Genomic DNA, 13384 nt, shown 5'->3' on the forward strand with positions numbered 1-13384 from the left:
AGCCATTTGTGTAGGTTTTTCCTGTCCGCATCAGCATGAATCATGGTTTGGGAAGGACTAGCTCAGTATGATTTTGGCGTAAAAATGTGCTGGCATGCTGCCTGCTATACAGAGCAGAAAGCTTGTAATTTCAATTACATGGCATTTCAAGTAGAACGGACCTTAATGTTGGACATAGGGATTAAAAATAGCTGTCAATATTGCAACAAAGCTCTGAGGAGGATTATTATTTTTAGATTACATGAAAAAGGTTGACTCGTTTGCAACATGTGCCTGAAAAAAGCTCATGGAGCAAAAAGATTGAACAGTTGGTGAACTCTAGGAGGAAAATGAATGACGTGAATTACCCTGCATGCAGAGTATTTCATTAGTTGCTTGGAAAGTTATCAGTCTTCTTATATCCTCCTCAGGCAGGATTAATGAGAGAGACAGATTCACAGGAACACGGAAATGTTTAACCATGTTCTGAAGTCTGTGACAAATATTTCCATTTCATCTTGAGAAGATGAAGATTGTTCAACTGCTTTTTGTCCATTCTTTTTTTGACATTGAATCATTTCATAAAGTTGAAACTGAAACTGGAAAAATAAAAAGTTCAGCCAAATTAATTTGTATGTAATTTTGACAGGAGCTGATTACTAAATAGCAATCTCCAGATTTTACTGGCGTCAGTATCACTGAAATACATTTCATCTTGGCTCCTTTTTTAGTTGTTTTCCTGAATTGTTATTTTCAGCCTGACATTGGTCATTGCAAGCTTCACATTAGCCTTGTCTGAGAAATGAAAAGCATGCTTATGCACCTCTAAAATGTCATCGGGAGAGAAGTTCTAAGAATAAAATCATCCCCAGAAAGTGCAGAATGTGTTATTTGTTCTCATATAAAAAGCACTACGCTGCAAAAACGTTGGAATATCTGTCTCCAAATGGTGCTGTTTTCACATTCTAGAACTCAGTATCTATGCAGTGACTTGTGGTACTTGATTTGGAACCATGTGTGCAACACCTAACAGATGGCTGTTGCTAATAGTTTTGATAGTCCTGCCCCCAAAGGATTAGTGCTGAATCTAGTTCTGTGTGTCTAGTCAGCCTTCTCAATTGTCCCAGCTGGCATTGCTAACCTTATGTTAGCAGTCTAGGCATGTGAATCTCATTCCTGCAGCAATAAACCATAGTTTATTGTTTCAGTGTGAGCTGGAGCAAGCAGACTAGCTCCTCCATAATCTCACAGGATTCTACTGTGTTAATGCCGGTCTGTGCACCATCAATGGTTTGCATTAGCTTTTATGTACAGTAGTTAAATTACATAAAATATAACTACAGGAAAAATGAAGAAACAGAGCTTAGGCCCTTCCATGAATTTTCTGCAGCCTCTTGCTGTAGAACACCTCTGTTTCCAGAAAGCAGGTTAAGCCTTCAAGATTAACAATCACTCAGAAAAGATGAGTGCAACGTCACTATTTAAAAGAGTGACTAGCCCAGTGATCAGGTTTTTCTTTAGGATATAGTAACTGTTAAAAGAACCTAGTTGACTATTCTTGAACTAGAAGTTGCTTTCTGGTGTAGAAGTACTGAGTGACAAAACTCCAGTTCTAGAAAACCAGATGAAGCCAATGGGGCATAGATTAGTGGGAACACAACTTTGTAAGCCAGAACAACTCCATTAGATTCCCCAACTTGGCAGATCCAAGTTTATGTTATGGTCCTGGGGGAATAAGGACTAGTCAACTCAGCTATAGCTAGCATTTGTTACAATAAAGAGCCATTAAAATAAAAGGAAATGTATTGATTGAGGAACAACCTACTTTAGTGAACAAAACCAGTATCATTCAATTTGCTTTTGGGTATACTAAAACTGAAATCTCTTGTGCTGTTTAATTGAGCACACCTTTGAAGAAACCTCATCAGTCATGCAAATTTTGGCCCTGAGATTTGTCATAGTTTTAATGTGTTTCAGTTTTGTATATTTCCTAAATGGGAGAGCAAAAAATCACTTGTGTCTGGTCAGATGCAGTGCTGAAACTAGACACAAGTGATGGTTGACCTTGTTTCTGAATACGCTGATATTCAGGCATGTTTCCTTTTTCCTACACTCTTACAGTATTTTCCAAAAATGTAAAGAACCAGATAAGTAATGATTGAATTTGGGTCTTTTCTTTCTGTTAATGTTCATGCCAGGAAGAATTTATCTGTAGTAACTTGAGTAAAGACAAAAATAAATATAATGTAAGTGAAAAAAATAATGAAGACATGGGGGGAAACTTTTAAACTGACATGTGGCTGACCTCAGCTGCTGGCAGATACATCTTAGATATATTGCTTGAGAACAGTTTTCCACTGCTGCGATATCTGGGGCCTTGCCTCAGTTCAATCTTAGGTAAGAGTAGCCGAAATCCAGTTCCAAAAGTAACATGAACAAGAACGCTTTAATAATTTCCTTTGTCTGAAAATTGTCATGATTCAGCCAGTCACAGTTTTATTGTGTATAGCCAAAGGTCATTACAATGAAATAAAAATGCCAGTAATATCAAGGTCACAATTAAAAAAGAACTGCCAATGTGTACTTGAGTTTAATATTAACTGTGTTTGACTAAGTCATTGCCTGAGATACAAAAACCACCTTAAAGCTGTAGGGCCATGCTGCTCTAGTTCAAATATTAAGAAAGAAAGTGCCCTAGATTTATATATTGGAATTTTATTAACATTTTAAAAGAAAATAAAAACACCACAGCAAACAGAATTTCTAGGTAAGTAGTATAAAATCTCACCACCACATCTTGGGGTATTTTGTTGATATGGTGCCGCGTATAGGTTGGCCTATATGTTGCTTCACTAACTAAAGCAAATAATAGCAATAATATCCAAGAGAATTATAAACAAGTGAGAAAGGACTCTTTGAAAACACAATATAAGCAAGGTCAGAAATGCCCAGGGCCTGAGCAGCTTGGCAGAGTCCACACATGATGATGATAATACTGTATTTTTTGCTCTGTAAGACTCACCTTTTCCCTCCTAAAAAGTAAGGGGAAATGTGTGTGCGTCTTATGGAGGGAATGCTATCCCAGAAGCCAGAACAGCAAGAGGGATCGCTGCTTTCGCTGCGCAGTGATCCCTCTTGTTCTGGCTTCTGAGATTCAGAATATTTTTTTTCTTACTTTCCTCCTCCAAAAACTAGGTGCGTCTTATAGAGCGAAAAATACAGTAATTTATTATTTATACCTTGCTCATCTGGGCGGCTTCCAACAGCAGATTAAAAATACATTAAAACATCAGTCATTTAAAAACTTCCCTAAACAGGGCTGCCTTCAGATGTCTTCTAAACGTCAGATAGTTATTTATTCCTTTGACATCTGATGGGAGGGCGTTCCACAGGGCAGGAGCCACTACCGAGAAGGCCCTCTGCCTGGTTCCCTGTAACTTTGCTTCTCGCAGTGAGAGGAGGCCCTCAGCCAGTGCTTGCTTAGACCTGCTGCCCATCCATTTCCAAGTTCGCAGGCTTATCTGGCAGCAGGAGCCAGAGCTGGAAAGCTTCCCAACATATTAAACTTCCCACAGATTTCCAGAATACCTGATGTAGCATCTCAGTATAATTAAAGCACACTTCGTGGGAAAGATTTCCAAAATTCTGAGGTGTATGGCAAGTACAAGACATCGTGGAAGAAGGTGGCCCTCAGGCTCCCTCCCAGCTATACAATTCTGTGATTCTGAGTTTGCCTGTACGCCCAGCTACGTTTTGTTTCTCTTAGTTCATCTGCCAATTGTTGGTTTTGGTGTCAGAGTCTCTGGAAAGCAGCAGGGCTGTAGTGATCAATTAGAGCTATGTGGGGCTATGGCCTTTAATTCAAGAAAATAAATGTGATGATCTTTGCACCAAGAAAAACCATGCATAATATGAGAATAAGTGCCATTTTGACTCTGCCCTGTATACTCGCCTTGTCAGGGAAGAATGCAATAACCACAACTGGCTACCCAAACAGAACTCATAAGTGTTTCTGTTCAATGTGCATTTATGGCAGCAAGATCAAGAGTCATGCTTGAAGCTTATATGGCAGCTGGGAAGTCTGTTGACATATTTGTTGTCTCCCCTACTGGGGAGGATTTGTGGATTAGGGGCACTAGGTAAAGCTCAGGTAGGAAGACCGTAGGGTTAATGCTTACATAGACATTATGGCTAGTAGCCATTGATGGTCTTGTCCGCCATTAAAGGTTTTGTTTTTTCAAACATCAAAACTTTATTGAGAAAGCAGACAAATAACTGCTACCGTTTTCCTGTAGCTGTGTGCTGTGCTAAATGTCATCAGTCATGCCCAAGCATTCAGAAAACTAATGACAAGCTTGAATAATCTTATCAGCTATGGTATTACAGGCCATATTTATGAGGTAGGAAGCAGAAACATGTGTTCGTTTCACAGAGTACACATATATACATATATACATAAGGCAGTAACATAGAGCTATCACGTGTGTCTTAAGTGTATCACATATTCGTTGAAATCTTTCAAGAACTAGTATCTCTTCATTGATTGATTCCCCAAGAAGTTTGTTTGACATGTTCCCATCTCTGGAATTTCACCATTTGCAGACGGGACAATATTTCAGAGGAAGGAAACCTAACTGACTACCATCAGTACCGTTTCTCCAAGCCATTTAGTGTATTATTTATTCATTGGCTTCAACGTTATTATCAGCAGAGGCTGGAGAGCCTCAGTCTGACCACCCGATGTCACTGTGGAGTCAGTTTTTAAGTGGTCTGGCACCTACTAATGATTGTGCTCTGCCTAGTCTACCTGATCTGTGGAGGAAACTGCTATAATGCAGGGAAGGAAAGTTAAAGAAGCCTTTTATGCTCACAACCAGTGTTTCTAGCTGCACTGACAACTCAGAGGGTGAGCAGATAGGCTTAGAAGCTAGAAGGAGTGACAGAACTTCACAAAGTCCTAGGCTGCTGCATAGCTTTCTAAACCAGTCTTTAGAGAGACTGCAGTCATTTGCAAGAAGCAGATCCATGCAGTGGCGTAGCAAGGTCAGGTGGTACCCGGAGTGGAAAATTTCTTGTCAACCCCGCTCCCCCATTGAAATCTAGTTGGACTCCCAAGCGACTGCGATCTACCCACAGTATAAAAAGGCTGCCTGTGATCTACCCATTGTCATTGCCAGGAGTTGTTGGACCAAAGTTGTTGAGTTGTTTTTATGGGAGGGTTGGCCAAAGTTGTTGAGGTTTTTTGAGGATTCCAGGGTTTGGGTCCAGAGTTGAGGGAGCTTTTGCGGGTTGCACCCACCTTGCTTCGCCCCTGAATCCATGAGTGACTTGTGTATCTGTTGCGTTTCTGATGTAATGCAGACGTGCATCAGTAGCAGATGCACTTATGATTTCCATATCTGACTGCCGGGATTGTGTGTGAGTTCCACCTTGGATATTGCACAGCAGGTGTGAAAAGCAGATACACATGCCACTTGTGCATCTGCTTCTTACCTCTCTGCCCAAAGCCAGTTCCTAACCTTCAGGGGTTTGAGGGAAGCTGCAGCCGCTACCTTCGCTCACACTTTTAGGTTTGAGATGTCACTTGGCTATTTGTTCTAGTTGGGCAAGCGCTGAGAGGGTGCCACAAGGAACAGAATCTGGAAAGTTCTGCAGTGCCCCATCTTAAAAGAGGGGTGATAGACATTTGCTCACTGTTTGGGCAGAGTGTAGCCTTTGCAGGAAGGGGCCCTTTCATTCATGGTGGGAAGCAGTAAGAAGGAACACTAGGGCCACTAAATGTTCTTTGGTCCCCATGGGGACACAGCTTCCAGAGGAGAATAGCAACAAAGAAATAGGCTGTACCTGTGAGATGCCTGCCTGGTCAGGATATTGCCTTACAGCAGAATGGATCCAGGGGTGGCTGGTAGGGTGAAGATGCCACTGCTGCTGCCTCCTCATGAACCACTGCTGCTAGGCCAATGAGTGCAGTGCTGCCAGGATAATGCCACTGACCCCTTGTGAGCCGCTGCTGCTAGCAAAACACTTGAAAAGGATAATGTACTCCTTGGTTGTAGGTTTGGATGCTGACACACAAAATTATCGGACAGAAACCAATGTCTTACTAGTTTCCTGTACCAAGCCAATTGGTTGGGAGTAAAGATGGCACCGCTTTCAGACATGTCGATGGACCCAGATATGTGCCCCACTTCATCTTAGGGAACACTTTCCCTCACCAGATGTCAGTTGACCTAGTTAAGCATCTGAAATTGTAATGACAACATGTGTTTGCAGATACAAGAGTCTAACAAAGTATATGAAACACACAGGGTTGTACATGTGTGGGTATGTTTTTAGCTTTTCTGTTTACATGATTTCATGATTTGAGACTGAATGCTAAATGGGACAAAAATAGAGCTTTTCAAAATTAAACCTATTCTGCTGTAGGAATAATAATAATAATAATAATAATAATAATAATAATATATTTATACCCTGCCCATCTGGCTGGGTTTCCCAAGCCACTCTGGGCGGCTTCCAACAAAATATTAAAATACAGTGGTACCTCGCATTACATACGCTTCAGGTTACATGTGCTTCACGTTACAGACTCCGCTAACCCAGAAATAGTGCTTCAGGTTAAGAACTTTGCTTCAGGATGAGAACAGAAATCGTGCTCCGGCGGCGTGGCAGCAGCAGGAGGCCCCATTAGCTAAAGTGCTGCTTCAGGTTAAGAATGATTTCAGGTTAAGTACGGACCTCCGGAACGAATTAAGTACTTAAGCAGGGGTACCACTGCACAATAGTCTGTCAAGCAATAAAAGCTTCCCTAAACAGGGCTGCCTTCAGATGTCTTCTAAAACTCTGGTAGTTGTTTTTATCTTTGACCTCTGGTGGGAGGGCGTTCCACAGGGCGGGTGCCACTACCAAGAAGGCCCTCTGTCTGGTTCCCTGTAACTTAGCTTCTCGCAGTAAGGGAACCGCCAGAAGGCCCTCGGCACTGGACCTCAAAGTTAGTTGGAACACTCTCATTCCAAATTCTGCATTAGTAAGGAAATACACCAGATATAATCTCCAGCCGCTTTTATAAAGTTGATTGATGTGATATTTAAATGCAGCCAGATTTTCTTTCCTGTGCTAACGTGGAGCTTCACAGTTTAAATGTTTTTGCATAAACACAGCAGCTTATGTGTTTATGGCTAAACAAAAGGCTTTGGGGTTCTATAAGAAAAAAAATTGTGGTTTATGTATAGGCATATAATTTCATGGTATCGTGTTCATTTGTTATGAACACATTTCTTAGGAACTCAGAAAATATATTAACAGATCTGTGAACCAAGGTTCAAATTCTACGTGGCCATGTGACCATGGGGGCTGGTCAGACACTTTTCAGCCAGAACTACCATAGAAGATTGTTTTGAGAATAAAATGGATGGGACACCATGTACACTTCCTCAAGATCTTTGAAGAGAGTGAAAGATATGAATGTAATAAATAAAATAAATTGTGCTCTAATGGATAGCTAATTTCTACTTTAATTAACCTACATGCTTGTTGTTTTAACGGTATTCCACATTTGGTCATATGTTTTTTGTTAGCTTCTCTGAATGTAAAAAGAAACTACCAAGTTTACTTCAGGGTTTCTCATGAAACAACTTCTAAAAGTTAGCGTCCAAAAAAATATAAGTAATTCTGAGCACTGCAGTGTTCAATAACCAAATGACAGCACAAATGCTTTCGTTGCCAACAGTCCTCCCAAAGTACAGTAAGGGCATCACGACTAGTTCCTTCTGAAAGGAATATTTTATTTTTATATTTTGTTGCAATGATACAACAGCACTAGAAATGCTGTTTTGTCCCCAGAGGTGATGAATTATATAGATACTGAGGCCAAGTTGATGTTGACTTAAACTAAATGCACTCTCACTGAAGTCAGTGGGATCACAGAGAGTATAAACCATTTCAAATTTCGGCCCAGTATGCTGCCATATTTTGTGCCAGTCTCTATAGAGGTAAGCAGTACCAGACTGTCTCAATTATGTAATGAAAAGAACGTGCCGTTTTGATGTTTGGTAACTACCTTTTTTAATAAGTATACAAAAACATTTTAGCATTTTCCCTGGTTTTTTTTTTATCATGCCAGAATCAACCTGTTTGGGATCTAGACATTATGAGTTCCAGCAGTGGAGACTCCCAAAGCCAGAAGCTATTGAAAGATTCATTGGCTGCAAAAGAACTTCAAACCATGGAAAAACACCTTGCTGGTAGGTATAGTGGCATAAAACCCTAGCATTTGCTTGGGGAAGAAATTTCAGGACAGATTTTAATGGATTGAACAATAAGGTGTTAACAGGGGTGGTTTTTCTTTTCCCAGTCTTCGTTACTGTGGTACTTTGAGTCAACAATACTCATTTTAAGACAGACATCGAGGCTTGCCTGTAGATCATAATCAAAATATATCTGGACAGCTTCCTTACACATTTGTTTCCATAGCTCAGTAACATTCAGTGTTAGTGAATTATTGTTATTACTGCTAAAACAGCACTGTATAAATCTTCCCAAATGGCTCCAGAAAACTCAAAGTATGAAGGAAATATTATCCTCTGAAGCCATCACATTGTACCTGCAATCTGAAGGATAATCCTTAGGTGCTTGGTCTTGCAGTAATTACTGCAAGTGTGGTGTAGTGGTTAAGAGCGGTAGACTCGTAATCTGGGGAACCGGGTTCGCTTCCCCGCTCCTCCACATGCAGCTGCTGGGTGACCTTGGGCCAGTCACACTTCTCTGGAGTCTCTCAGCCTCACTCACCTCACAGAGTGTTTGTTGTGGGGGAGGAAGGGAAAGGAGAATGTTAGCCGCTTTGAAACTCCTTATGGTAGTGATAAAGCGGGATATCAAATCCAAACTCCTCCTCCTCCTCCTCCTCTTCTTCTTCTTCTTCTTCTTCTTCTTCTTCTAATGGAGAATAGTCACAGTGAAGGGGTCACAAGATTAGGTCCATAAAGGAAAGAAACTCTGACTGTCAAGGAAACAGGGCAAGTGGAATTTTCTTGTTCAAAGATGGTCTTCCATTATCCGGTATCACCAAGGTCCAGAAGAGAACTGATCCCAGTTCTTCATCCTTAGTTTCCACAGTCAGACTTTATCCCAGTTCTAAACACAACACTTTGGACAGGAACACCAGAAGCTGCCTTATACCAAGTCAGACCATTGGTTCATCTAGCTCAGTTTTGAATGGCAGCTGCTCTTCAGGGTTTCATGCAGGAGTCCTTGTCAGCCCTACCTGGAGATGCTGAGGATTGAACCTGGGACATTCTGCTTGCAAAGCTCTTGCCACTGAGCTATGGGTGCTTTTTGCATGGGGCGAAAACACACGTTGAAATAATCTGTTAATAGCATGATGTCTGGTACTGGGGGGGGGCTCCCAAGTGTGTGGGCAGGAGGCACACCTCCATGCAGGAGAAGTCTCAGGTTGCAGGCGCGCAATCCATCAGGGGAGGATATATAAGTTGGCAGAAGGGTGGGGACCCACTATTACTTCAAGTGCTCCGCAGGGCACAGATCTGGGGGATAGCTGCCTAGTAGCTAGAAGCATCCAAGATTTATTGGGTTATTTGAACACATCTTTGTTGGCCCGTTCAATTTTATTGCTCAGCGTCACTTCACCCCAGTGTTCACCATATAAGGATGAGGTTTAATTAGTGATGCTGCTCCCCTATGTCTGTGTCACCTACCACTACCATTTACCCCCTGCTCATAGCTGTCAACTTTCAGATTTGAAAATAAGGGATCAGCAGCCTCGAAAATAAGGCATCAGCAGCCTCACCTGTTCCGGGGACAGTCTATGGGATATCTAACAATCCAGGATAGCAGCTGGAAGCAGTGGGAAACGGTTCTGAAATAAGGGAATTTCCCACCAAAAAAGGGAAGGTTGACAGCTATGCCCCTGCTTCTGCCCATCAAGATATTCAGGGTGGAAAACTCTGCTGTTTAGACATTACCTTAGTAACCAGTAGTGGCCAGTGGAGGTGCTGCTGTTGCTGCTGCTCTCCTGGCTTTCAAACACAGCCTGCTACAGGCCCACGTTGTATGGGGAGGCAAGGGGAGCTCTGAGCTGTGCAGTGTGGTGGAGCCAGTTTGCTGCTCTTGCCATCATATCTGTGCAATGCCAAGCTCCCCACACCTTTCCCCTCCCAGTAAGCGTCAGAATCATGTTATCTATGGAAGCTGGGAGAACAGTGGCGTCCCACCAACTGCTACCTCTAGAAATCAAGTCCAGAAAGGTAGATAGGTAAATAAGTAGATGTCCTTCAGATCACCAAGTGCTAGGCTCTGGTTGATTGTGAGGCCTCCATCAACTTCCCAGACTTATTACCTGCACAGACCTTTCATAGTCCCATTTAATATTCTATGTCTGTCTCTATTTCAATTTATGTGCCACAAATGAGAACTTTCTTAAATAAATTAATATGCCAAATACATCGAAATATTTGGTGGCACTATATTCTCTTTTGAAATATTTCCTTTCTTCCGCTGGGAAAAGCTGATGTTCAAAATCAACATATATATTCTATGCTAAATAAATGAAAACCATTTTGTAGTGGAAATCTTTAAATTAGCTGTGGAGAAATGATTGAAATGCTTTGCTTATCAGCAGAACCAATCAGTTTTTTTAGATAGCATCTTGGGCCAAAAGTTATGATGTTCATTGAACTCTCATTGAAACATAAACAGCATATATCAGTTTTCCAACATACCTTCTTATTCACCGTAGATAAGTCAATGAACCCAGTCATTTGCAAAAACACAGGTTAATTTAATTGTGAGAGAGCTCATTCCACATTTGGTTTAAGTTATGGCATTCGCATTGTCATCTATTGACCCAGACAATTTAAACAGGTAGTCTCCAAATTGTGAAGTGAAGTGATATGTATTGTTATTATTATTTTTAAAAGAAAAAGCTTAATGCATGCAAAATCATTTTTTAAAATAATAATTGATGGCATCATTTTCTCCACTCAATTATGTTAATAGTATAGCAGCAATAGCAATACCTGTTCTTACCTTTTTATTAAATTAAACAAAGCTGTCCATTAAACCACTGATGGATTCAAACAGAAATCCATCATTGTGCTCTGACCCTCCCTCCAGCTTGCTGTCTTTACCAGCCTGCAACCTTTTTTTCTCCAGGTCACATCACATCCAACTCTACACCAAACTCTGGCTTTAGTTCTTCTAAGTATCTCAGAGCAGGAGGAGGGGTCTCACCCATTTTCAGTCTGGCTTTCCTTTGTTCTCGTAAAGGCCTATCTCCCAGGTGATCTCCTGAACACAGGAAGCTAAATCCAGGGATTAGGGGTCTAGCATTCAGTTTAACTCCCCAAGCCTTGATTAAATTCTAACACCTACTGGACCTAGGACGCGGGTGGCGCTGTGGGTAAAGCCTCAGCGCCTAGGACTTGCCGATCGCATGGTCGGCGGTTCGAATCCCCGCGGCGGGGTGCGCTCCCGTTGCTCGGTCCCAGCGCCTGCCAACCTAGCAGTTCGAAAGCACCCCCGGGTGCAAGTAGATAAATAGGGACCGCTTACTAGCAGGAAGGTAAACGGCATTTCCGTGTGCTGCTCTGGTGCCGGTTCGCCGGAGCAGCTTCGTCACGCTGGCCAAGTGACCCGGAAGTGTCTGCGGACAGCGCTGGCTGCCGGCCTCTAGAGTGAGATGAGCGCACAACCCTAGAGTCTGTCAAGACTTGCCCGTACGGGCAGGGGTACCTTTACCTTTTTTACTGGACCTAGGAATTTAGAGAAGTCTGGCACTCACCACATCATGACAAAAAAGAGATTCTTTAGGGATATGCTGATGTCTGTAAAATTTCAAGATGGTAATTTTTATGAATTCTCTCCTGCGTAGTGATACTGCAACCCATCATGTGGGTTGTGGCAGAATGTACTGCAGTAGAGTCCTATTCCAGACCAGATTGCTTAGATTACCATCAGAATATTATTATTATTATTATTATTATTATTATTATTATTATTATTATTATAGTTATATCCAACTTTTTCCCTGGCAGAATATGACATCTGCTTGTAGAGGTTTCTCTATCAGAAATGATTGTGAGGAATGAGTCCAAGAAAGTGGCTTGCCAGAAACTGCTTAGTAATTCCCTTGCTGATATGAATCCAAGTTCCCTAGTATTAGAGAAAGAAATAAACTATATCCTCAAGTTTGAATAAACATGATGATCAATAAGATACAGGGATTTCAGTTCTTGTTATATTGTGTTACTTTTGTGCCTGTGCAGACATCGCAAAGGACCTTGCGCTCTGGGAAGAAGGAAGACTATTGCGGATTACCAGTAGCCAACAAACTAATTTAGTTGCACTAGATCACCAAGGAAATTTTAAAGTTCCACCAAGCCAGGATTCAGGACCTCAAGTGCCAAGTCTGACTGGGAAAGATATTCAGCTCCAGCTTCAAAGAAACAAATCACCACCATTATCCAGCAACAATAGGCTGCAGGTCTCAAGTGTCACAAACAGTAGGCCTCAGTCTACCAGTACACAGACCAACAGGTCTTCTGTGCTCCCAGCTCCAGCAAACAGACCTGCAGCCCCAAATGCTTTGTTGCAAAATCCTCTTTCCCCTAGCAACCAAGGAAACAAGGAAGGAGTCGTTAGTATGCAGAGAAGCCGGTCTTTAATATCAAAGAACCAACTTGGGAGGACCATCACCACTCCCTCAGGGCTCCTAGAAACAAGCGGAGACACTCTAGGAAACGTCACTCAAAGAAGCAGTTTGTCCGAAGTAAGTTATATATTTGAAAGCAAAAATTGTCAGTGAATCAGAATCCTGTATATATCCAGGTAAGTCATACTCAGAGCTGACCTATTGAAATCAGTTGACTATTCGTATATTGCCCATATATTATCATATAATGTTTGAGAATAGATCCAACACCTACTTGTTCATAGTGGTGTTCAAATTGCTTTAATTATATATCTAGTCTGTGTGAACACACATGTGCATAAGCGTGCATGTATTTATTTCTCTATCTCTTGCCAGCGGCTTCTATTGAAGGAAGGCAAATTTTGCAGATTTCTTTCTTTAGCCCTCTTACTCCCTGAAAATCTGCTCCAGTGGGTTGGGGTATTTTTTTGAAGTAACTGTGGGACGTGGCACTAGGAGCTGGAGTGTGTGTGGAAAGGGAAGATAGCAAAATCTGCTTCCATAGGCTTCAGGTTAGCCACTATGAGAACAAGATGCTGAATTCAATGGACCACTGTCCTAGTTGAGCAGACTCTTTTCATGTTATGACAAGAGTTAATGGCAAATGTTGCATGTTCAGAGTGGTGTTAACACTCCTAAAAGAAAAAGTTGAGATTTATATTTCATATTTGGAAAGCAAATTGCAAGGAGGATTCACAT

General features: G+C 41.6%; 1 protein-coding gene across 3 annotated transcripts in view; it reads left to right on the top strand.

The window, feature by feature from the left end:
• Positions 1-13384, top strand: part of LOC309538361 (uncharacterized protein C8orf34 homolog) — a 97965-nt gene that overhangs the window by 72443 nt on the left and 12138 nt on the right. For all 3 annotated transcript variants that reach the window (XM_082233834.1, XM_082233835.1, XM_082233836.1), the window contains exons 11-12: positions 8102-8222; positions 12261-12763. In XM_082233834.1, coding sequence (XP_082089960.1) covers positions 8102-8222; positions 12261-12763 — 624 coding nt within the window. The remainder of the gene's footprint in view (positions 1-8101; positions 8223-12260; positions 12764-13384) is intronic.

Source organism: Podarcis vaucheri, assembly GCF_965113315.1.
Source record: "Podarcis vaucheri genome assembly, chromosome: 8".
Classification (NCBI taxonomy): domain Eukaryota; kingdom Metazoa; phylum Chordata; class Lepidosauria; order Squamata; family Lacertidae; genus Podarcis; species Podarcis vaucheri.